General features: G+C 35.4%; 4 protein-coding genes across 4 annotated transcripts; 1 reads left to right on the top strand and 3 right to left on the bottom strand.

Annotated features, from left to right (window-relative positions):
• Positions 1–1800: 1800 nt before the first annotated feature.
• Positions 1801–7128, bottom strand: LOC122593502 (calcineurin B-like protein 4). The gene is made up of 9 exons (XM_043765921.1): positions 7003–7128; positions 6286–6514; positions 5818–5900; positions 5651–5710; positions 5378–5486; positions 4131–4183; positions 3430–3510; positions 3223–3335; positions 1801–2165 (listed from the first exon to the last, which is right to left on the bottom strand). Exons 2-9 carry the CDS (start codon positions 6365–6367, stop codon positions 2096–2098), a joined length of 651 nt encoding a protein of 216 aa, XP_043621856.1. The 5' UTR covers positions 6368–6514; positions 7003–7128; the 3' UTR covers positions 1801–2095.
• LOC122592171 (protein ALP1-like) lies at positions 6465–9279 on the bottom strand. Its single transcript, XM_043764375.1, has 3 exons — positions 8670–9279; positions 7872–8479; positions 6465–6551 (listed from the first exon to the last, which is right to left on the bottom strand). The coding sequence occupies exons 1-3, from the start codon at positions 9277–9279 to the stop codon at positions 6465–6467; spliced, it is 1305 nt and encodes a 434-aa protein (XP_043620310.1).
• A 2690-nt stretch (positions 9280–11969) lies between these two features.
• On the top strand, positions 11970–14926 carry LOC122592170 (wax ester synthase/diacylglycerol acyltransferase 11-like). Its single transcript, XM_043764373.1, has 7 exons — positions 11970–12263; positions 12417–13031; positions 13513–13579; positions 13796–13911; positions 14080–14289; positions 14511–14648; positions 14738–14926. Exons 1-7 carry the CDS (start codon positions 11970–11972, stop codon positions 14924–14926), a joined length of 1629 nt encoding a protein of 542 aa, XP_043620308.1.
• Positions 14927–15090: 164 nt separating this feature from the next.
• Positions 15091–26213, bottom strand: LOC122593000 (protein TSS). The gene is made up of 25 exons (XM_043765332.1): positions 25987–26213; positions 25010–25107; positions 24829–24890; positions 23702–23794; positions 23476–23548; positions 23042–23359; positions 22890–22957; positions 22656–22787; positions 22435–22476; positions 21754–22278; positions 21497–21654; positions 20904–21411; positions 20748–20810; positions 20553–20654; positions 20122–20424; positions 19879–19971; positions 19684–19785; positions 19484–19588; positions 19257–19390; positions 18880–19063; positions 18651–18782; positions 18326–18438; positions 18155–18242; positions 15989–18074; positions 15091–15352 (listed from the first exon to the last, which is right to left on the bottom strand). Exons 2-24 carry the CDS (start codon positions 25068–25070, stop codon positions 16116–16118), a joined length of 5418 nt encoding a protein of 1805 aa, XP_043621267.1. The 5' UTR covers positions 25071–25107; positions 25987–26213; the 3' UTR covers positions 15091–15352; positions 15989–16115.
• Positions 26214–26604: the final 391 nt, after the last annotated feature.

Here is a 26604-nt window from a genome sequence, read left to right as displayed (position 1 = left end):
CTAAGTTTAAACAACTTTAATTAACTGGCATATAGTTTTTTATTATTAGTTTTTATTATAATTTATTTTCAATTTTTTCGTTTGTCTCGGGTCTTCTTTCTAACATATATTGTAGGCATGATAAATATAATTAATTTATATATGCTTATAATTTGGTTTGTTATATGAAATGATAGATTATTAAAAAAGCAATGACTTAATGCGAAAAATACCTTTTATGAAACTTAGACATTGATCATGTCACATGCATTATTAAGACATTTTTAAGTATCTAGACATACAAATTAGTCATACACTCATGCGTGTTAGTTTTGTCAAATTGATATAGATAACTTAATGAGTAATTTTTATCAAATTGACATAGGTAACTTAATGATTTAGTTTGTTTGTTGTAGACTTATAGCTCCTCACTTGGTTACGTATACAGTAAAATCGAGTTAATATTGAATAGAGGTTGTCTAACCAAACGAACATTTAGAGTGTTTGTTAAAGTTTTATGGAAGAAAATACGCTACTACAATATTGTTTTTCCTTTGGTTGAATTTTCAAAAGAGTTATTATAGTAGGATTGGAAAGTAAATTCAAAAAGAGTGAGAGGGGGTAAAGTGAGTCTTTAAAAGACATAAGCATATTCTGCATCGAAAGTCCAACTCAATTTTTGGTTTCGGTGGAAACTTCTCCCCTCTTTCCTAATCATGGAATATGGCTACCATTTTGATTTTAAAATTCGAAGCTTTCTTTGACTAAAGGGACATGCGACAATAATCCATCTATCTTTTTTTTTTTAATAATATTTTTCTATCTTTCTAGAAGGAAATTTGATTATAAAATAGCATCTTTCCTTTTTAACGAGACGATTCCACATATCGAGGACGGAATGGGACCGGGTGTTTTCATCAATAGTAACCAAATTCATATGAGCTACTGAGTGCCCGTCCATTCTGTCTCGCCCGCCTGCTCGATCAGGAGATAAGGAGGATCCAACAGAAGTATGAAATTCCGATTGGCAAAATAGTTCATTTTTTAATAAACCCATAAGGGGTAAGGGTGTAGTGCTAAGTTTGTGGCAAATTGACAAGTTTTGGTTAAATTCTAGCCAATAAGAGAGAGACATGAACATATGTCAAAAACTTGCCAAAGCTTGTCAAAACTAGCCAGATTGTATGGTATAGTTGAGTTTTTTTTTTTTTTTTTTTGCCAATATGCCAATTTGTTGCCAAAAACATTCAATTTCACTAGAAAAAAAAAGTCCATCAAAGATGCTCCCAACGTTCACTAGCATTCAGCCAAAACTAGCCGATATACCTTGCCAAAACTTGTCTATTAAAAATGCCAAAACTAGCCAATGAATGTGGTATAAGATTGCCAATGAACCAATACTAGCCAATGCTTTTTACCGACTATACTTTTGCTCCTAACAAAAGGAGTTTGATTACATGTCCGGAGAAAGATATATAAATAAATATATAAATAAATATACATAGAGGTTGATTTTTATATATTCTCCAGCAAAAGGTACAAAAGAATTGTGATGTTTTACATGATTTGAAAAACATTTACTTGACGATCTCAATGATACTTCATGTAGTTCATAAACAACTTTATGTTTATGGAAAACAACCGATTTTACGATTCAATTGGTATGAGGGTAAAAAATTTTAAAAAAATTCAAATCAAAGGCATTGTTCTTTGCCAATTTAACCTTCACACATTTTCTACTTGGGACTTGCATTTGCTTCCCCCTTTCAAGGGCATTGTTAAATGTCGATTCCAAAGGTTAACTACTTGTTAAAGATCACATCAGTAAAGGCAATTTTGGCACAACTAAAATACACAATTTACATTTTACCATTCTACAACAGATGTCAACAAACAACATCGTCGGTACAGAAAGTGAATTATGATGTGGCTAACATTCAAGTGCCATAGCACAAACCACCACATAATTTCACTAAGGAAGCATCCAAAAGAATGACTCTAAACCAAATTTGATCTAAGCTGCTGTAATAAAATGAAGTGGCAAGTCTTCGAGTTGGCACCTCTTTCGCGCATATATACAGTTTCTACATGCTGAGACGGTTCAAGGAAGATGGCCTTAGTCTGTTGAGTGGGAGTCCTCGACTTGGCTGTTCATCACAAAGCTTGGAAACCTCAAGGTTATGTCCCTGTAAAGCACCATCACAATCAGTAAAGCATCATAACCAGATACTAGAGGTGGTAGCAAATTCGATCATCTATTGATAAATGGGTAAAATCTGGGTTATGTGCCTCTAACAAGTCAACCGGGTGAGATTTTAAACATGTGGCTAATATAGAACGAATTAAACTAAACGAGCTGATAAGTCAAAACAAACTGAAAGTCACCTAAAACATATTCAGAATGCACAAAATTTCCTAACTCATTTTATCTCAAAGATCAAATTACAACTGTACTAATATACGCTTAACATCACATTAAAACATCAATTATCTGTAAAATTCAAGAATCAAGATCGAAAGATTTGGGACTTTGGCGATTGACGCAATCTGCCCAAACCATTCTAAGTTTACACAGTTTCGAAGCAGTCTGACCCAGCCATTGTATACTTCTATCAAATTCCTAACTGGGGAATCATGAAATATGAAATCAAGAAACAACAAAAAAGTGGTAAAAATGCAGCAACACAAAAATGTCGTTTAATTTGTTGTAAATCAATGTTGAAGGATAATCATGGACACAAGTGCTATATATATTTAAGTTTGTAAGGAATTCAAAGAACACTCAAATTTTATGATATAGTGGTTCCTTTATATATGGCTGCGTGCGTACATGTATAATATCCGATCCAAAACCAAATAACATAAGAAAAAAGTCCCGTCATGATTGATATACCAAATTTGCAACATAAAATCAACACTAAAGCCTAAGTTCACGTCGTTAGTTCTACCAGGTGTTCTCATATTTGTCCAAATCATACCATCATGTATTCCTCTTTCGCAGTTATAGAGTTAAATTACTTTGTACCATAGCCTCTGTTCAAATTATGTCGTCAGTGAAACTTCATCTATTTGGTAAAAAACAAAGACCAAAATTTCCTCTTGCGTCTCTCCTAAAAGTTCTTTTAAAGATATAAAGTAATACTTTGTATAACAACATGCATGACTACCTGATTTCATGTAAGGTGTTGGCATGCTCTAAACTTAACAAAGGAAACTTGGATCACAATAAGGTGTATGGCTTACATTAGATGAGGAAGAGTCATATTCTTCAATAATGATGGGTTTTTGTCCACATACTCTCTCCACTCTTCTTGGTCAATCCTACCATCACCTTTGCTATCTGCTTCTGTGAACGTCTAAACAAGGAATATAAAAATAAATACAATTATCACACCCTAAGTATTGAGGTTGCCAATAGCCCATTATAAAATTAGAAACAAGCAATCATACCTTGTCTACCATCGATTCGATTGTATCATCTGGTAGAGAAAGATCAGACTCATTAAGAAGAGCCGAAACCATTTCCTTCAACTGAAAAGAAAGTATCATTACTATTCAGAATTCTTGAGAAATATAATCCTAACTTGAGACAAGAACATATTTAGCAGTGGAAAATGGTCGGGTTGGGCTGATCCTGTAATGGGTCATAATAGTTTCAGGTCAAAACTCGTTGGTTTGGGTTTGGAGCGGCCAACAACTTTATCTTTTTTCTATGTTTAAAATTGGTAAAACGGGTTGTATGTCTTCAACTTTAAAGAATTTAAAAAAGCCACCTACTTTAAATTGAAGACATAGAAAAAAGATAAAGTTGTTTTTCTATGTTTAAAAGTGGCAAAACAAGTGTATCGGAAATATGATCACAAAATCCATATTTACTAAATGGTACAATTCTTTTGTGAAACACAATTTAGGACAATGTGAGCATTTGAATACAAATCAGGTGACTTTGGCCCATATAAGCAACAACTTTTTTACCCATTACCAATAATATAACAGCCAAATTACCTTTTTCTGGACAAATGGGTTGAATAAGCCACCCCTTTAAAAATGTGAAGCACTACTCTAGACATCTAGAAAGAAGTACGAGCTAAAAGCCATTCTGCATGAGCTTATATAGCTATTAAAGAAAACAACATATTAAAGCAAGTTACCTCCTCACGTTCAATGTAGCCAGTGCGCCTTAAATCATACAGTTTGAAGGCATCTGCAACAAGATTGGCATTTTGTACTGTATCAGATCTTATTACGTTGTATAGATATTGTGCGGTCTGTAACAAAGCAGGAAAACCGTTCGTACAATTGTAATCTCATTAAAGGCGAGGCCAATGAACAGTGTCACGTGGCGCTGTTCTATTGGTCCACCTGTAACCGCGTTTTTTCCCAGATTTTGCCATATCGGATTCCGTTAAGGTTATTTTTTGTTCGGTTTTTCTTGGTTTCCTACATAGTTTTTTTTGCTTTTGCGTTTTCTTTCTATTGGTCCACCTATACCCCGCGTTTTTTCAGATTTTGCCATATCAGATCCCGTTAAGGTTATTTCTCTTTCGGTTTTTGTTGGTTTATTACATAGTTTTTTTGCTTTTGTGTTTTCTTTCTATTGGTTTATCGTATACCCCACATCACTATTTAGATTTTGCCATTTTGGATCCCATTTGGGGTTTTTTCTTGGTGTTCATCATAGTTTTTTGGCTTTTGTGTTCTCAAATAATATATTGGAAACTTTTACTGAACATTTTATTTTTCCTTTGTTATTTCTATTTTCTTTAAGGTTATTTATCTTTCGGTTTTTTGATACTTTTTTTTTTGCTTATATGATCTCTTTTATTGATTCATCATATACCCCGCATCACTATTTAGATTCTAACATTACGGATCCCGTTTGGAGTTTTTTCTTTCAGTTTTTTTTGGCATGGTTATCAATAGTAACCATGCTTATTAAAACTTGACACGTGGCACCGTTTATAAAGTGACACATCGCACGTTTCTTATAGTTTGGATTTTGTCACATTGCATCCTGTTCGGATTTTTTATTACGGGTTACTTCATTTGTTTTTTCACACTTTTTATTTGTCATTCAACCTTATTGTGATACACCCCGTACCACTACTTGCATTTTGCTATATCACATCCACTTGATATCTGAATTAATATATTGATATTTTTGTCATATCACATCCCCTTCAGGTTTATACTACGGGTTACGTTTTGGTTTCTTGCATACTTTTAAACAAACATATTAATGACAAAATTATTTCTAATTAAGCTGTCGAAAATTCACGGCATATATACTAAAATAACGAACCGTTTCAACAAAGGAATTGAGACCCTGCAACGCGGGGTCCAAAATTTTCTAGTTGACAAATAGAAATAAAATAAATATTTTATCATCAATTCTTACACAAAACTTTGTCTGCTTGAGGAGCTTTTGGATGAAATACACTCAACGAACGTACAAACTCATTGAAGTCAATATGCCCACTCCTATTCACATCAAAAAGATCAAATATCTGCAAAATTAACAATTTAAGTTGCTAAAGGAAACGAAGTTCAAAAACAATTATAAATATATGTACCAATACCATGTTGAGTGTTATATGATTTACATCAGCTTAAAAAAGTTGTAGTTTATATCTTATGTTTGTTCAATATACAGTCACAGAACCCAACTTACCCGATCTGCAAACAGGTTCCGTTTATCGTGATTTCTGAACAATGCTAAGTGGAACTCGTCCTGTCCATATATAATAAAGATTTTTTGAACAGAGAATACAACCTAAAATTCAAAGTGGACCTTTTTGGCAAAGATTAAGCAACAACAAAGGACTTCATAAAGCATACCTTCCCTATAAGCCCATCATCAACCATAGAACTGCTTAATTTCTCGAATAACTCGTGCAAAGCCTCCACCTCGTTCACGGTAACTGCAAAAGTTGAAAGCGATCAATGTTACAGACTTACAGGTTCACAACGCTCCCGTATTTAAAACCCTTTGAGAAGTTCCAAAAAGGGTTCTCATCTTATTTGTTTATTTGCACAATAATGATTGCTTACTCAAGATTTCTAAATGAAAAAATGTAGAAAGGATTATGCAGATACGTTTACACTTCGATGCACCTGATTCACATTCACTTGCTTCAAATGCATCAAAGCATAAAGATCAGGAATATCAAAGAATGATAAGCAGGTGCATCATCCTTCCTACCCTATGTAATGAATCCAATCCTAAATACCAGAACCAGTACCCGTATATATAACCTAGAAACACCAGTGAAGAAGAACTGATCGGTGAATATACAAAAGACTTACAAGGGGTCTCAGCAGCAAGCGCAACAGGATCAAATGTAGGTACTTTTTTTAAGTTCTTTGAAGTTGAAGACATACAACCCATAATTACACCAGCAATAATATGAAACCTGTCCTATATAACACCGCCGGATACAGGGATTTGCATATGCTCAAACAACCTTCCAAACCGACAACAACTTCTAACAATCTTTATCGCCACCCGCCACCGAAATCATATCGTTGTCAATAGCTAATAATAGGAAACACTCATTAACTAGAATGTATATCTATAACTATTAATAAATATAAAAACCACACAAAAGTATGAACATTGATTCAGTGGATATGCTAACTAACACATGATTTGATCTAATTAATAAAGTAATTTCAGAGCATTAAAAACAATTAACTAAGATGAAAACCTACATTGACTGGATAAATTTTTATCAAAAAAAAATAAGACTGATTAGGAAGAATTATTTATTTATTTGTTAATATAAATTAGTAGAAAATCCACTCAAATAAATAATATTATGAGTCAGTGGAGATGGTAACAACAAACCTAACTTCATATTATCTAAATCTTAATAATCATATATGATAACTTTATTAATGAAAATTCATATACACATATTATAAGATATCATCATCAATACAAACATATAAATCATCAGATAAGGGATAATTCAAAACATTTATTCTTTAAATAAAGAAAAATATATGATGAAATAAACTTACCTTTTTATTTGGATGAAATAACGTAAAATTAAAAGAAAATGTTGATTTTGGCCGCATAAAATGAGTATATGATATCCTAATCCTAGCAGCTGGGCCAAGATCAAAGGAGGGGTGGTTTGCCCGCCTGCTTGTCGTACGTACGTAGGGCACTTTCTGAAAATGATGTTACCCCGTGATATATAATCTACTTTACATATATGTAATTTAATCAATAAAAACTTAATAAAGTTGAGGGAAATGATTCAAATAGCTTAATAAAGTTATGGAAAAATGCAAAAGAGAATTAGTAAGTAACACATATTTATCAATTTTTTATAATGTATTTAAATGAGTCTTAACTATTAAACTTTTTGAAATTAATGAGATTAAATTATTATATCCTCGTTGATAAAATTTAAATATCTTTACTTAATAAAATTTTAAAACATATTTCACCAGAATAAGAAGAAAAAAAAAAACAACTTATATATGCTTTGTTTGTGTTCGATAACTAAAATCGATACCAGTTATCACCCGTAGCTATAAGGGTGGGGGAGAGTTTCCTCACTCCTCCCCTCCCCTCCCCGATTTTTCTTCTCCTCCCCTCCCCTCCCCTTTTGCTAGGAGTACCTCGCCACTCCTCCCCACCCTTTTCTATTTAATTTCATTTCTATTTATTTTTTAAAACTAAAACAATTTTATTTAATAATTTAAAACTACTACAATATTAAAAATAAAACAAACAACAAAATAAAACAACAAATCCAAACATCAAACTACAATATTAAAATGAAACGACAACAAAATACATAAATAAACTAGCGATCGATGCTCGGGATGAATGTGCGATGAATATGGTCAATGAGATCCATCTTAAGATCTTCGTAAACGCTTGAGTCATATATCTCAAAAAGTCGTTCATCCGATGGTTGTGGCGCAACTGGGGGATCCGGAATGTAATCAGGACTTATAGCGTGGTCCTCGTCCTTTAAAATCATGTTATGAAGAATACAACACGCATACATGATCTTACGGATGGGGGTTTCTTCCATTTGTCGTGCCGGTTCTCTAAGTATTTTCCACTTTTTTTTAATAATACCAAAAGCTCGCTCCACGTCCTTCCTTGCAGCCTCCTGTGCCTTAGCATACCGAATCCTTTTCTCACCGGTTGGATGTTGTATCGTTTTCACAAACATCGCATATCTTGGGTAGATCCCATCCACTAGATAATACGGGTACCGATATTCGGTACCATTTACAGTGAAAGGAACCAACGGTGTTGTGCCGTCTTCAAAAGGGTTGAACAAAGGAGATTGGTTCAACACATTAATGTCGTTGTTTGAACCGACAACACCAAAGTATGCGTGCCAAATCCAACAATCCTGTGAAGCAACTGCTTCAAGCGATATCGTCGGCCCGTGATGGTCACCTCGCGTGTACTGACCACGCCAAGCTACTGGACAATTATCCCAAGCCCAGTGTGTACAATCAAGACTCCCTATAAACATTTATACATTATTAACTAAACTACGTAATATATATATATACACATTTATACATTATTAACTAAACTACGTAATATATATATATACTTTTATACATTATTAACTAAACTACGTAATATATATATATATATACATTTATACATTATTAACTAAAATATATATATATATTAAGTTAAGATATACCTAACATGCCGGGGAAACCATGGTAAGACGCATGATGATCAAGAATGCGTTGCGTATCAGTACGCGTTGGCCTACGCAAGTATTCATGCCGATATAACTTAATGACTCCATCACAAAAAGCATTAAGGGTTTCACGTGACGATCTTTCCGACATATTTAGGTAATCATCTAAACTATCGGGATTACTACCATAGCCTAACTGGTGAACTGCAGATGTGCATCTCTGTAAAGCCGAAAACCCCCATCTACCACGCGCGTCGATCTTCCTCTTAAAAAAACTAAAATTGTTTTCCAAATCTGAAGCTATCTTCACAAACAACCGTCTACTCATACGAAACCGGTTTCTAAAAAAAGTCTCATTAAATTTCGGTTCCTCGGCAAAGTAATCTCGAAAAAGACGATTGTGAGACTCACCACGATCGTCCCGTCTTGTATACGTTCTTGAAGAGGAGGCAGTATCGCGGACATCTTGTTGAATCGCATAATGCGCCATTGTGAATAGATTAATATAACGGTCCGTCTCGTCGGATGAACTCGAATCCGATTGAAAATTTGGGGGTGTTGGGCCGTGATTATCAAGAAATAAAGGATTGTTGAAGAAAGGGTTCATGATTACGAAAATATAGATATATGTATGTGTTATTTGTGTGTGTGTTTTATGAGTTCAAAGAGGAAAAAAAGGAGGAACAAATCGGCAGAAAAGAAAGAAAAGAAAGAAGAAAGAGAGAGAGAAGAAAGAGACGTTGCAGTGGGTTCCTTTGTTATTTTTTTTAAGGCTGCAACGGTCAAATCGAGCGGCACTCAAACCGGCACCGTGGTGCCCAAAGTGCTCCCCTCCCTACCGGTACCGGTAGGTCGGGGTGGTGTTCACACCGGTACCGGTCCCCTGCCTAACCACTCCGTCCTCCCTAAGTACATACTAATACTAATACTATATTATTTTAAACACTGTGCAAGTTGTAATTGGTCATGATCATGAATCATGATGTTTGATTCAATTGTTTTTTTGTTACCTAGTTGGTCTTGGATTAAGATTCTCTCTTTTCAAGGAGATTTATATTCGATAGTCGATATTCCATAGTCCATACACTACTTTACGAAATAAGTTTGGGCTTATTTCAATTAGTTCTATTCATATATGAGAAATTGGGCCTATTGGCAGCCCAATGGATTTAAAACAATCTTCCTTAGTAGTTACTCGTACTAGTTAGTGGTGTCACTAGTGTGTAGTTCAAATTGTAATTAGGAAAATATTGTTGTAACACTCCAATAGTCCAATGCTCTAAACATTACCATTTCTGGTTGTAAATGTTTTCAGATCATTTTTACCAAATTCATCGATCATACGAACCTCTGAATTGATTATCAAAACAATATATACATTTGATCCGAATTAATCATTGTTAGGCTAAAAAAAATGGAGGCATTGATAAATCTGGTGAATAAACTACAAAGAGCATGCACAACCCTTGGTGATTTTGCGTGATTATAAGTGATAATGTCTTTAGTTTTTTGGCCAATGTCAATTTTCAATAATAACTGTACAACGGAATCTTGATTAGAGAAAATAGGTCAATCTTGAACTTCCGGCCCAAATGTCACAACTTCAATGGAAGTGCCCTTGTGTAGGCATGTGTAAGTTTGGATTTGTCTGGGCTCAACTAGTTTTCTGGGTTCAGCTAGTTGTCAAGTCCAAGCATACTTGGATTGACCTCGGTGTGGCTAGCCAAGATCATGAACAAGCTTATCTCCTTTAAATTTATAAACGTAAGTTAATGTGATGATATTTCTCAGTTGTTGCTTGAGACTTTATTCTGAATTGTTTCTTTGCAGGGAAAACAATTGGGCAAGTTACTGGATGAAGATCCATCAATAATGCAAAGGGGAATAAACATCGCCAAGAAACTGGAATTGTAAAGAACCACACACTCAGAGGTAGATATGACTGCATGGGCTAAGTAGATAAAATGCAACCACTACTCTTAGTGATGGAGTCAGGGAAAGACTGCAGTCTGCAAGTGCAATGGCCCCCCTTCATTTTATAGTTTAAACATAGAGTTATTTTTTAAAGTTATAATATCTAAACAAAATGACTTCTTCCCTTCCCCTCCTCAAAAATGGAAGTTATGAACGGTCTATAAAGCTCATTTTCTTTACACCATCCTTTGCCCACCTTTACAGGCTTGCAGCATAGCAGAATTGCAATTCTTTGCCATTACAGATATCTATTGTTTTTTAGAATGAGATTGTGATTATCAATTATTAATTGGTCAATATGTCATTCTCCACCGATAAATCTATCATATGCTACTAAAGGCAGGCAATATTTGATGAACATGACAATTTAGCCAGTGAAGGGTTATTTTTTTAAAAAAGGATGTGTTCTTTGTTGGTGTTATGAGTAGTGGAGCTAAATATTAATCTTTCAAAAGATTCTTTCGAGCAGTGAATCTTATGAAGTTGTCAAAATTCTTATAAATTTGCTAAAATCCGCTAAAAATTGTAACATTAGTTGATATTGTACAGTTTTCACGGATACAAGACAAGTGTTCTATGGGTCGGATTCCAATCTGCTATGAATAAATATTCTTGAACATGAAGACTTCTTATTAATGCTTAATGGTGAAACGGTTGATCAGTGATGATCAATAATAACAGCATGTCCAAAACACGTCATGCATCTCATATTCTCATCATCATTTAGATATCAAAAGTCAAAGATATAAGGTCATACATAAGAGAGGTGTTTTGACTTCCTGCATTTTACATGACTCATCATGTATGCTATGCGCATTCATGGTTTCTATCAACACTCACCTATTTTCACTTATCAATACACTCAGGTCTCTATCCCCATTTCATGCATGCATGCCACAACATTTTACATGACTCAATCGTGTATGCGCATTCATGGTTCCCATCAACGGTCACCTATTATTTATCTCCGGATGCGTAGCTGAGTTAATTAAAGATAGGATAATGTTGCTTTTGCGTAAAATGATGTCAGGTGTTCAATCCTTGTTGTCTACATCCACTCCATTGCCTTGTTAGTTCAGTCAGCTCAATGTGAACAATCTGACATGGACCGGTCAAACCTTTTACCTTTTTCATAATATTCAAGTATCCAGAAATTTTACTACATCTGAACCGCCTTATCTACATTTTTTTTGTGTGTGTGAACATGAATATGATGCTATGGTCAGCCAATCAAGAAAAGTCTTTCTTTAACCATAATAAAGTACATATTTATTGAGTTAATCCCGCATGCGTGTTAAAACTGAAATTTGTATCATCAATAAAATGGAGTCACCTTTCTCAAGGTTAAGATGGAGAAAATCAGCTCTAAAACCAATTCAAATCACCAAGAGGGACTCTACTGGAGACCAGCAGAATGGTCATAGCGGAGACGATCACCATCTGACAGCAAGTGGTGAAGAACAACCGTTGAGCCCGGCAGCACGTTTGTTCCATGAACCAAATTTTAATGTTTACATCATAGCCATTATGGGTTCCAAGAACCCTATTAACGTCCGTGTTCCATATGAGCAGTTGCCACATGCTTTACTTAAGCATCCCCGATTCTCTAGTTTGCAGGTACTTATAATTTGTTAGTGAGTCTGCACTATATAACACAAATACACATTTTTTATCTCACATTTTTATACAGAGTGTGAAACTTTTTAATGAACTTTTAGAAAAGAATTTCAAAACTTACAATTATATACGTATATGCTTAAATAAAAACAGGTTGTAGATGATGCAAATGGAGGAATAATGAAATGGGTCCCAACAAATGTGAACTTAGACAACCACATTATCATCCCTACCATCCCACAAAATCTAAATTTATCATTCGCTGATAAATTCCTTGAAGATTATGTCTACAATCTCAGCAAGACCTCCATTGACCCATCAAAACCCATGTGGGATCTCCATCTCCTCAATCTCAAGACCTCCCAAGCCGAAGCCATTGGGATCTTTCGTATTCACCACTCTCTTGGCGACGGAACTTCCCTCATGTCGTTACTCCTGGCCCAAACTCGACAGATATCCAACCCTGAGGCTGTTCCTACCATTCCAACCAAAAAGGATGTTAATTCGGGTTGGTTTTCGTATATAAGTTTTGGGGGTGGCAGAGTAGGGCCTTGGTGGTATAGATGGTGTGTGGCTTTTTGCATGGTTTGCATGCTTATTTGGAATACGCTTGTCGATGTTACTTATTTTATGGTGACCGCTTTGTTCTTGAAAGATACTGAAACGCCGTTAAAAGCTCCTGATGGGGCAGAGTTTAATCCAAGGAGGTTTGTTTACCGGACAGTTAGCCTTGATGATATGAAACTCATCAAGAATGCCATGAATTTGGTGATTAATCTTATCTTATACTACTTTTAATTACATCTTAATTCTAAGAGTCGGTTATTGTTGACAAAAACAATATTCTTTTTAATGACTCGATCGTGAAACTACAATAATTGATACGAGATAAATTACAAAGTACAGGTGATTGATATTTAGTGTTAGAAAAAACCCAAGTCAGAATTATGAATCGAGCTAGATAGGTGATCTTCTAGCAGTTTATATACTGTACCCAATCCCGTCTTCCACGAGGTATGGAAGAGATGAGATTCAGACAGTCTTACCCCTACTTGAAGGTAAAGTGGGTGCTTCCAAAGGACCTTCTGCCATTTTAATTGGCAGGGAGTGATAATCAGATAAAAAGGGGCGGAAGTCCTTTGTAAGCAGCATCTCTACTTCGGGTAGGGGTAAAGCTCTGTTCTTTTCTTTCTTTCTTTTTTTTTTTTATCTTTTTGAAAAAAGCCTCTGTTCTTTTTTATATTTACAGACAATTAATGACGTCGCATTAGGGGTAACCCAAGCTGGACTATCACAGTACCTTAACCGGAGATATGGTAAGTGTTAAACTTACTTACAACTTTCAGTAATTATCTAGCATCAGATACAGCACTATAAATAATGAATGTAAAAAATTTAACAGAATGTATACTGTGCTAGATACACAACAATGTGAAAGTTTGATGTAAAACTATTGTAGAAATTAGAAAACATATGTGTGACTTTATGTTGTCTTTGTTGATTTAAAAGCAAAGTATTTTCATATATTTAAGGTGAGGAGGGGAAAGAAGACAAAGGCTCGACCCAGACGAAGAATAATCTTCCAAAGAAGAAGATACGCCTGCGTTCAACGCTTTTGATCAACATAAGACCATCTTCAGGCATTCAAGTGAGCGTGTATCAGTATTCTTGATACCAAAAAGGCAAAAAGAAAAACATATTTGGCATTTTCTTTCTAAAACCATTAGTTCTTGCAAGACGTAGTCTTTTTGTGGTCTGCTTAAAATTAAAGGTTCATAAAATTGCTCTTTAATTGATTTGTTGGAGTATATATTAGGCATTGGCTGATATGATGGAGAAGAACACAGAAGCAAAATGGGGAAATTGGATTGGTTATGTGCTCCTTCCATTCACAATCGGCATCAGAGATGATCCGCTGGACTATGTTAGAGAAGCCAAGGCAACAATTGATCGAAAAAAGCACTCCCTGGAGGCCCTATATACCTTCTCAATAGCTGAGTTGGTTCTTAAGTTGTTTGGAATCAAGGTAATATTTGTATATATATGCATGATAGTTTGTGACAGAAAATTGTTATGCTGAGAATCAGCTGATGACGCACATATTCTTCATCGTGCTTGTCTATCAGTGATAAATACCAGATGAATGATAAGATGATAATGTGACAACCTTTCTGTAACATAAATGATACTTTAGTCTTGGACTCTTGGTTGTATCATAAGTTCCTAACTTTTCTCATTTAATAATAGGCGGCAAGCTCACTTTCGCACAAGATCATCACACAAACAACATTATGCTTCTCAAACATGGTTGGACCTCTCGAAGAAATTGGTTTTTATGGCCACGCCATGGAATTCCTTGCTCCCAGTTCTTACGGACAACCACATGTAATGATATGGTCATAAGTTCAGTGTTGCGCTTCGATACAACACTATAAGAGTCTGACTTGTTGTCCGTTTTATTCTTCTCATGCTAGGGTTTGATGATTAACTTCCAAAGTTATGTGAACAAGATGACAATAGTCCTCTCAGTTGATGATAATACCATCCCAGATCCTCACAAGCTATTAGATGATCTTGAGGGATCACTAAAACTCATCAAAGCAGCAGTCTATGCAAGGGGGCTTGTTAAAAAAGATGGTACGCTAGAGGCCGCATTCACATAAAGGTTTACACTTCATGTATGAGGGATGTTCCAAATTCAGTTTGTCATATGCTTTGTTTTGTATTTCTTTACATTAGCATGTATAAAAAAAAGTGTAAGCAAAAATAACTGCATATATAATTAAACATAATGATCTGCAAGTCTACCGGCATAAGTGGAAGAACAGAGAAAAACTAAATTTCTTCTATTATTAGGATCAGCAGCAGTTTTGCATGGTTCACCAGGAGATTTTGAATGCAGTTGAGTCTAAATCAAATCTCAGCTTCAACAAAAATGGTATCATATACAAATCAATCCAATTTAATCATCAAAAGAACAAACTATAACCCAATTTAGTCTTCTAAGGAGATGAACCAATAATCCAAAATTTCTTAAACCTTGTTCTTGCCAATATCCGACAGCTCTGAAATTCTGCACGCTTTTGAACCTGCAAGCCATGTGAACCAACTAGTGAGTGAAATGAAAGTATAATCAAGATTCAACAATCAGCTAACGTTGATCATCTAAAAGTAAAAATATACATCTCCAATCCATGATTCTAGCTGAAAAACTTGTCATGTTTGGACGTAAATGGTTTCATAAAAGTTTTTGACGAGCGAAACATCTAAGTACCCAATGACATTGACAAAATAAAGGAATACCACTATACAAAAGTGAATGCAACTTTCATGCAACATAGGTAATGCATTTTTTTTTACTAGAAATAGCATGAAAAGCGGTAATCTTACAACAAAAGTCCACTATATAAAAAGCCTAATTTCATTCTATATTTAAGTAGGCCTTTCAAAGCAAAAAATGAATATTATATTCAAGAACAAAAAGCCCAAACTCTATTCAGGTCATGGAAAATACGGTATCCAGGGAAGTTGGTCTACAAGTGGTGTCGCTAAAGAATCTTAATATGACAAGTTTTGCATTCAACTTTTCACAGTTTCTAGCAAATTTTTTAGGTCCGTGATTCAAGTTTGCTTCTATAGAGTATAGAAACAATTTTTTTTATTAAGAAAAAAAAAAATCATAAGCATAATCATGAAAGAATATAGCATGAAGGTATTAAACTAACCTGTAAATTCTCTTGAAGTGATGATTGGAGATCCATGTAACTTCACAACGGAAAACCACATGATCCAAGGCACCAAAACTTGTGACCACGTGGCAAAACTATGGAACTACATACATGAGACACAGCCTTATGTAGCAGCTGCTGCTTCATTTTCGTCAGCAGAGAAGTTGGCAGACTTTGGACCTTCTCTAATTAATCTGCTATATGCGACTTTGAAAGACTGGGATTTATATGGTTTGTTCAGCAAACTAATTGGCATTCTCAAAGTCTGCTTTCGGTTTCTTCCTCCCCTGAATAAGATGTTAAACGTCTTTTCAGTCTCAACTTTTTTAGGTGGTCTTTGCACATATTTATCACCATTGCTTTCCAGATTCCAGTTTAAACCAACATTCTCTGATTGACCTACCCCAACAATTTCATTAATAATTTTTGTTGCTCGAAGATTGGCTTCTTCTTGTAGATTGGCTTCTTCTTGTTTAGCATCATCCGCACTATCAACCCCTATTACTGAATTAGGAGTTCCACTTACTTGTTCCTGTTTTGTATCCACATTTGGATCAAAAATGGGTCTTACTGCTGGCGGTGAGATAGAGAACTCCACAGGGTGGCAGTTGGACCAAACAGGCCCACTAACATACTGTAACCCATTAGCACCCATATTGCATTGCCATGCAAAATGATTAGGATGAAATGGACTGCTGGTCATTGGCAATGACGGGGCTTGTGTATATGGGGGAGAGTACATAAGAGGCAATGGGTGAATCAAATTCGGGGTAGCTGGTGGTGTAGGGTACGGTTGGTGAGGAGAGGAGACCAATGGATTTACTCCGGGTCTGGGATGAAGAGCCATGTTCATTTGCCATGGGGTAGGACCAATGTTCATGGAGATTGGAGCAACACGGATAGGTGGTGATGGGTTAAATGGAGTAGCTGATGCAGATAACCTCTTATTTGGAGAAGTAATTGTTGACTTATCATATGAAGCAACTGCGGAATCATCACTAGGCTTAACATCGGTACATGAATCCTCTACATTAGAGGAAATAACAGGAATTGGCATGTCAATGACACTTTTGTCTATTATCTTATCAGACTCCACAAAATTGGAAGAATTGAGTTCCACCACATTTACAGTTTCAGGTATAGTCTCTGTAGGTTCAATTTCTATCAGACGAGTTTCTTCTGTTTCGGAAAGACCTTCTGGTTCATCTTTCGAATTCCCAACTTCCTCGACTTTTTCAACCTTGATTGCAGACTCAAAACTTTCTATTGGTTTGACGGATTCTTCATGTTTACCATTATCAATTTCCTTGTCATCAGGAATATCACTTTGTGACTCAAACTGCAGCATAGAAATAGTACCTGGTGGGGCCAGAGCTACTTCTTTGTAAGAAAGAGATTTTCCAAGACTAAGTAAAGAGCTTCTCGTTGGTACATGTCCTACTTCTTTTGTCATTTGTGTGGGGGGCACTTCACATGATGCATTAGATTCCTCATTACCACTTGTACAGTTTTCTTCTGTAGCCGATGATGGCATTGATTTAACTCTATATGTCAAAGCCTTGACAATTCTTCTTCCAAATTTATGATTTTGAGAGGGAACCTTTGCAGCATGGTAATCGACATAACTTGCCCGTTTTTTTATAAAGTGATACTTACCATTTTGCAAGTTATTCTTCAATTTATCTTCAGATTCATGGAGTAAATCTTTCTTTTGATAGCTGTACACTTTGTTGAAAGCTGCCTTTCTCTGGCGTAGTCGCCGTCCATATGAGCCTGCCGATCGTGGTCTCTGAACTGGTTGCCATCCTTCTTCTCCTTCCGGAAAGATATCATTGGCAATAAGATGATCCTGTGCAACAATTTCCGCCAATTGCGGAATTGGTTCTTCTTCGGCGTGTTCTTCTTTGATAGGTGGGCTTGGGTCAACGGGCGGAAAGTCGAGTTCTTCGTTCACCAGTTTGTTATGTTCAAGGGCTGGTTCTGGCTCTTGTTTCTCTTCATTTGAAACTTCTTTCACAAGATTTTTTGGAGATGTGTCATCAGAATTTGCCAGCTCCAAGTTTTGGTAAGATTTCCCCTTCAACTGGAAATGAAACATATACTTTTAGATACATTTGTCTTACTTTTTATGGAAATGCAGAGTGTATATTCAAGTACGCATACCTTTTGGATATAGCTTTTTCTTTTTAAACCCACACCATCCGTCTGGCCATCATGGCTTGGATTAATATAGTCAAGCAAATCTGATACACTGCCCATAAATAAAGTTTTACACAGCATTCAAATAAAAGCTTGTTGTATTCGGATTTTGGAACGTAAGGACTGATTACATACCTAAGATGACCTTTGCTAGCTATAGATGCATCAGGTTTCCGAGTTCCGTTTCTTGCAGCTTCTTGCTGTTCTAGAGCCTTGGATTCAAAATACTCCAACCATGCAGCAGCATCCTGTAGGAATTAGTTCTTAGGTTACAGGCGTATATGAGAAATCTAGGATATATTTGTAAACAGTTACTTATAAGTTATAAATAAATTTTCAAATAGTGATAATGATACAGATAATACAATCAGTGAATCCTGTGATTAGATGATTCTTCAGTTAGGAAGCCTGAAAAATAGCACGTTCAAGATAACTATCTTGACTATCAAAGGGTAGTTACCTGTGTACGTAGATCATCAGGGCCCAGCTTTGCGCGTAGTATCTGCAAGGTTGTTTGTTCATGCTGAACACTCAGAGGGTAAGCTTCCATTAAAGAGAGTGCAATAGCTATGGCATGATAACTTGCAGCAGTCTGCAAAACGCAGTGAGCAGAAAGTGTAAGCTTAATCTTGTTTAATCAGACATACACCATTGTGACTAACACTTTTCAAGGAGAAGAAGTAAGAAACCTGGATATGGTCTGGGCCGAGTAACTTTTGGTTACACTTGAGAGCTTTTTGGAGATATCTGAGGGCGACATGAACATTTCCCAGGCCTTCCTCCATCATAGCAACATTGATGTATGTTGCAGCCGTATTTGGATGTGATGGCCCACAAGTAAGATGTAGTAGATACAATGCCCGTTTTACATACCTGATATTGTATTGGGAATGTATAGTAAATAAAGAACCCATTCACAAAGAATGTAAAGAAAAAAACTGCTATGACCTATAAACTATTTGCTGATTATCGCAAATTTGCAATTCTTAAGCATGAAGGGTATTTAGTGTGGACAAGTATAACAATGTGATTTACAATCCCACTGAAATATGAAAAGAATACATACTTGAGAGCCAACTCTGTATGTTGAAGGCGATAGTAGAAGACAGCAAGATCCCCGTAACTTTTCATGGTATCAGGATGATCCAGTCCCAGTTCTCTCTCGTTGATGTCCAAAGCTTTTTGTTGGTAGATTGTGGCCTGCAATTAATGGGAGAACTTGAGGAGACATACAAAACAGAAAACCACATAAATCTAAATACCCATCATTAATAATTAATAATAAATCATGACCTGATTAAAGTCACCAGTGTGATACAAAACTACAGCGAGTAGGCTATAAGCTCCTGCTGTTATTCGGTGATACGGACCACACACAGAAACTAACTTTGCAAGAGCCTGAAACAAAAGATAAGTGTTAACATGTAAAGTCGCACACACAGTAACTGAGGTTGGTTCATCTTATCACCATGTGCCAAATGCAAGTTTGGTACCTTTGTCCCATAGCTAACCGCATCTTCCAGCTTTCCCTTGTCCAGAGCTGTTTTTGATGATTCCAGGAGTTGGCGTCCATCAGCAGATGAGCATGCTGCTTGCTGCAACAAACATACAATCTATATATCAAAAACTTTGGACAATGGCTAATCAAATAAGACCTATTACTATGATGTAATGGTGCCATTCATCACCTTATGCACTGGTACTAAGCTGATGATATCCTCTTTTTTGAAAGGATGGGGAGAAGTCATATCAAAATCTCTTGGAACCAGCTCCACGCCAACCTGGAAAACCAATTGCTCTGTAATTTGTAACCATAGAAAAAATATATTCTAACACTGGAAGATGTTACTGTTCCTTTTCACCTCATGGATGTTACCCATGTGGAGAACATTAATGGTGCTTAAAAGAGGGAACAATCAGGTCTGAAATACCTTATGGCATAACCCACGTAGTATAGCAATTTTTCTGAGTTCTGTGTAGTTAAAGGTGGCAAGATCCCAGTCATATCGTTTCTTCAAGAAAACTTCTAGCCATGTTTTTGTTAGAGAACCAACAGATTGCTCACTTTCAGGAACACCAAGCATCAGATTCAGTGCAGCAGCAATTGCATCAGCCATTTCTTCAGGTTTAGAAACACTAGCAATCACTGCCTGTAGAATGTGCTTAAAAGCTCGTACTATCATTTCATGTATGCACAGAGATTGCACATGTGATAACTTTTCTGAAAGTTTAACCTGATCAATACAGAAATAGCAAAACTAGTTGTAAAATACTATTAAATTGAGAAATAAAAATAAATGAGAGAGCCCTTTAATTTATTTAAATAGATATGCCAAAAATTAAGGCACATCAAGGCACTGACCACTTGTCCTAGAGAACGCATGCGTAGACCTCGTGTATGCATGAAATCAGTTAGAGTTCGCCCATCAACTGGTGATAGTTCCAATGAACCAAAATCAGCAACCTGCTTACGATGTAAATGTCAATTATGACTATCACATAAAGGCCATTAGGAAAGAGGTGCTGGTTTCAGATGATATTTGGAGCTTTGTATTACCAATTTCGGAAGAGCAACATCATTGTAATATTTTTGAGATTGGTCAATCAGCTCCACCAAAGACTGTACATAACAAAAGTAAGTTATTAATTATTATAGAATACTATACAAGTATGTCATACTTCAACTATTCCAAGCATACAAAACTAGCACTACCTTGCAATGGAGTCCAGTTTCTGACTCTTTAAGCCTGGTAAAAGCAGCATCCGATAACAGGTTCTTTAGAGCAACCTCGTTTTCAGTTGCATTGGCCTCAACCTGAGATTCTGAAAGCTCTAACACAGATTTCTCCACTTCCCCATTGGCATCAGAAACTTTTGATTCTGTAATTTTTTCCTCTGAATCCTTTTTCTTGTTCTTGAGGGATCGAAGAGGCTTCCCAAGCCCCTCAACCCTCATCTCATTTTTCGCTTTTTCACTGGAAACTTTCTTTTCATTCTCTGTTTTCTTTTGATCTTGTAAATGTTGTATCCAACAAGCTCCAAGTTCCCATCTTGTAAAAGTATCACTTCCAACACACTCTTCCTGGAGCTTACTTAGACTCTCCTGTAATAACTTCTGAACAGAAACTGTGGAAGTACTGAGGTCTTCATTTTCAGGTCTTTTACAGTTAGGGTGAACATGATTGTGTTGTGAAGTTTTTTTATGAAGCAACAACCTCAAACTGCAAAAAATAAGCTTACAGTTAGAACCACACTAACTGTCAATACACCATATGTAAAAACCTATATTAGCTGGTAAGAAAGAACCTGTTAATATTGAGGGCGCAGGCTCCTCCATCAGGCTGATCAAGAAGCTCAATGTATGGCAATGGAGAAACTTTGTTATCATCCTCTCTCTCCTCAACTTTCACAACAGCAGTATAACCACAATACCTTACGTTGACAACTCCTAGAGTAGCAATATCCTGGTTTCCAAACAAAACGAAGTCACACATTTTGTGTTATTTTCACTATTGAAAGATAAGTGAGGAAACAAAATGAACATATTTGGAGAATCTTCTTACATGAGCAGCAGTGTTCTCATCAGCAGTGATGCCTTTCAGTAAATTTCTCTCCACCAAGCTTTCTTTTTCCACCCCAATTGTGTGGGATCCATCAATCTTTGTATCTACTTTGCAGCTAGCATCTGGGGAGTCCTTAAAGACGGTGACTCTCAAGTCCCCGACACGCTCTGTATGTATAGTTTCACCAATTAAAACAGAACTATCTGCATTTGCCTTTTCCATTATCTGGTGAATGGCTTTTATAGCTTTGAAAATGGCAACATCAACAAATAAGCTATGCAATAGGAACGCTTTTCTGTCTCGAATCTGCCTATCTTCTGCTGTCTTGCAAGACATAGACGCAACATAAGAAAATTCACTAGCCCAAGGATGCAAATCACTTTTGCCATCTCTACCTAATCCACCCCCATTTCCGCCCCAACTTTCATCCTCTGCAGGAAGAGATGGGAAAACGGAAGGCACTTGCGCTGCAACAGGAGGTATGAGCCATGTGTTGGCTCTGAAACCATACGGAAGATTCCCAAACTGCAAGTAGTAAAGAAACTGTTAACACAAACACAGAGTACAGCCCAAATTTCTAACAGAGATGAATGAAAAGTAGTAAACCTTATGCATACCATTTATCAGAAAGAATGATTTAGATACATAGACCACAAAGAACTACTACATCCAGAATCATACCTTATTCCTTTCGATGAATGCTTTAATGAGATCTTCGTAAGCCTGAAAAGCAGGTAGTGACGTAATGTTAAACATATGAGCTAATACACAATCTTTCCTTAGAATCTTATGGTTGATGGTAAGGTTGGTAGTCACAAATATATATATATAGCCTTGTTCTAAACAAAAACTACATCAGATTGTCAGAATTAAAAAAAGAAAAGGCACATTTAGAAACATACGTTATCAAACGCTCTACTAAGTCGACGCAGCAAATCAACAAGATTGTGACACAAAATCCGCTGCTTTCCGATGCTCCAGAACCCATTTCTGCAAACCTCAATATGTACAGGCTTTCCGTGGCACAATTTCACCTTCACCATTATAAATTTGAATATGTAAATATATCATACTGCATGCCAGCATTTTATAAATAAGTGAAACCGCAATTTACGCTAAGAAATTTCTTTTCTTACTTCAAGTGAGAAAAGATGATTTTTAATTAAAATTCCATCTTCTATTTGCCTTGTCGCCCTCCTTAAATCTGCAAGCATATATATACATTACATATATTTTAAAATTTTCAAAATTGAAAATTCTCGAAGGAACCGAGAGAGAGAAGACTTACACTGAATAGGAGGAGTGAGATGAGAAAGAGAAAAGAATTCATAAAAGCTGCCAAGCTTAGGGCACGAATTGCTCAGCTCTCCTTCTCCGTCGACGGAAACATCTTTCGCCGCCGGCGGTTGTTCCGGTCCCCGAGGCGGCGGCGACGTTCTCTTATTGTTTTGTTGCGATTTGTTCGATTTCTTTGCCGCTTTATTTTCCGGCAAGGTCTTGCCGGAATCTTCCTTGATCACCGGCGACGGTCCAAACGACGTCGTACAAGCGACGATGTCTAACAACCGTCTCACGTGTGCTGTAGCGGTTTCAACGTCATAATCCTCTGTTGTTTATAAAAATAAAAAATTTAATTAATTAAACTTAATAAATAAATGAGGATAATAAATTTGTCAGTTGGATATGTGTTTCCACGTGGCGGTTCAGGATTGATTAGATAACCTTCAATGAGATTGAGTGTGCAGGGCTTCAATGCGGCGACGTCCACCGTATCTTTCAGGTGTGGGCCTCTTACCTGTTTAAAATTACAAAGGGTAAAATAGGAAATACAGGGCTTTTGGGTTAATGGGCCTTATGATCCAATTCTAGATTGATAGAATGGCCCAATTTATTTTAAGTGATGGTGCTAAAAATTTATTTGTTTATGTTACAAATTAAAAGAAGTTACCTCATGAGATAATGAAAAGTTTGTGATGTTGCAGGTTATTGTATTCACTGATAATAGTCGACGAATGTCTATAATTCTATCAGTTGATATTCCCTGCTTCAAAAGAAAGAAAGAAATATATATAATTAGATGATAAATACTTAAATAGTTAGATACATAAAAGAAACTCAATACCCATTAAATCAATTTTTAAGTTTTCTACGTATTTATAAGTGTTAATATTATTATTTGTAGAAATGGTTTAAGTGTATATTATTAACTAATTTTTAGAATTTTCTCGTATGCTTAACTAATTGTCGAGTGGTTGGACCCATGTCATATTGACATTTTTTTTAAACATATGTGTACCATTGAACTTTAGCTTAATATTACATTTTTGAGGTCCATAAAAAAACCAAAGATCGACTTATTTGGTTAGATTTACGTGTTTTCGTGTCCGCCTACCGTTTGTAAGGTAGCGTTGGTATGATGTTTATGTTTGAATTCTTCGTAATCAACTCAAAAACTGGTAGATTACACGTTTCTGTTGACGTAGACGTATAATCGCAGATAAATTCTAATATGTAGCTAGGTAATGACATTTTGGAGCCTATCTAGAAGCAAGTCACGAGCCTTCAAAATCTTATCTTACCTTCTTGGCAAACCAACTTCATGACATGCTTTTCTTATTTTTGTCACATTATACGAAACATAAATTAGTCCATGGTTATCCAACAATATTTCAGCTTATTGCATCTCTATGATGTAATGTAATATAAAATGCTTTAAGCTTAGAGATAAAAAAAAATAAAAGAAAAACATCCAAACAAAATGGAATATAGATATAAGCATATAAACCTTTAAAATATCATCACCAAAAAGATAAAATTGAAATTAGTAAGTCAAACTTAGTCCATCAAAATAAAAGTTTTCTTGTGTTAAAGAGGGTAAACTTTTGAAAAGTTGTGATTCTCGCTCATAGTATAGGTGTAGCATTTGACACAACATGGGGACTTTTTTTATCCATTCACATAAAGCTTCAGAATTCCGTTACTATTTAAATACTGTAAAATGTTACCTTGATAAAACAAAAATGAAAAATACCATAAAAAACAAATAATTAAAAAGGGAAAAATGAAAGTACAAACCTTTAATATAACATGAGTGTCATCAGGAAGAGTCACTGTTATATCCACAACAACTGGGAGAACTGTAACATTGCACATTATTCATCAATTACTTACTGAATTTAGTATATAAAAAAAAAAATTATTGTTATTAACTATAAATAATGTTATTTTGATTTAAAACAATAGTATTTTTTTATACCCTTCTCTTCCTTCTTCTTCTTATCTCCCTTTGTCTTTCCACGTCCATTCTTTGGTGCCATATTTTCGAAAGCTCAAGCTTCAAGCGTTTTTCTTACTCTGAATATAGAAGTATAAATAAGTAAATAATATACTATATTTCTTCATTTTAAGGATATGACTGACGTTCAATATAAATAAAAGTTATGAATAATACTCGTAAGAGATAATGAAGTTCAGTATGACTTGAAAACAAGAAAAATAAGACTCCAATATCATGGAAATTATTTGATGGCCGTTTTAATGAAATGACAAATATGACCATGGATTGCCATAAAGCAGTGAAGATTATGAACTCAAAAAATGCAATAAAAGTCTTCAAATTGTTATCTCACTAGAATTGTCACAGAATTATGAAAATGACATTATACAAAGACATTAAAGCTGCCAAGAGTTAACTTTAAAAGTTTGAATCCAAATAAGCAAAATTATAAAACTTTGAATTTTGGATAAAATTATGAAACTACATTGATTACACGAGAATTATGACCAATGTTGAACACAACCCCTGACTTTTTAAGCGGGCAGCGGAGTTGAAAACTGATATTAAAAGGGGCTAATTATTGTTCCGAATGAAAAATTCATTCTAATTTAACCTTTTGAATGAAAATTCACATAAAAAGTTGTGTTAATTCACCCTCTAGCCCCTAACTAGCTCTGTCTTGGCTGATAACGCTAGGCCCAAAGTCCAAATTATGAACAACAAAATTGAAGGGTTAGTTTTTGTAAGAAAGTGTAATGGAATAGAGAAATGAAAACAAAGTCCATAATAGATGTTGAAAAGTATTAACATAAAGTATTCGATTGTCTATAACAGAAAACAGAGCTAATAGCTTTGGTTTTTGAACATAATTTACCAAGAATACTGAATGATTATTATAACAGAATGTCATGGAATTGGGAATTGACAAAAAAGGACATGAACATTGAAAGAATTACCAGAAAGAGAAAAAATAAAGATAGCAGAAAGCAATAAAGGCTCTGCAGTTTGAATGATATCCTATGAAAAAACAGAACCAATGATATATGTTTTATGTGTATGTATGTAAGTATTTTTTTTTTTTCTTTAAGGGTTTTGTGTGCGTGTGTGTGTTTCCTCAGGGTTTTAAGTTTGTTTATAGTATACAGTATATTTTGTAAAGATGGGGCACCATTAAAGAGAAATGGAAAGATGAGAATTATAAGCAGAAGGAATAGAGAGACGTAGAGATGATAAATGGAGGTAAGTGGGCGATAAGGAAGGAAGGGCTGAGATTTAACGGTCAGATATATAAGATGGCAGTTTCTGCTTTTGGCAATGGCTTGGCTACTATCATTCTTACTTTGGATATATTATCTATCATTATCATTATATTATATCCTCTATATGTATGAAGTATACATAGATTACTATTACTAGTAGTTTCATTTTCTAATTAATCAAATTCACATACCTACTATTACAGGAAACTACTATATTAAATTTATTAATGGGTAATATTAGTGCAACTAATAAACAACCCAGGTTTTCATGAAAGCTTTTTATCAAGTTTAATTTTTATATGTAAGAATGGTCAA

Source organism: Erigeron canadensis, chromosome 3 (genome assembly GCF_010389155.1).
Source record: "Erigeron canadensis isolate Cc75 chromosome 3, C_canadensis_v1, whole genome shotgun sequence".
Lineage (NCBI taxonomy): Eukaryota > Viridiplantae > Streptophyta > Magnoliopsida > Asterales > Asteraceae > Erigeron > Erigeron canadensis.
Note: the sequence above shows the minus strand (reverse complement) of the source record. Positions and strands in the feature narration are given on the sequence as shown.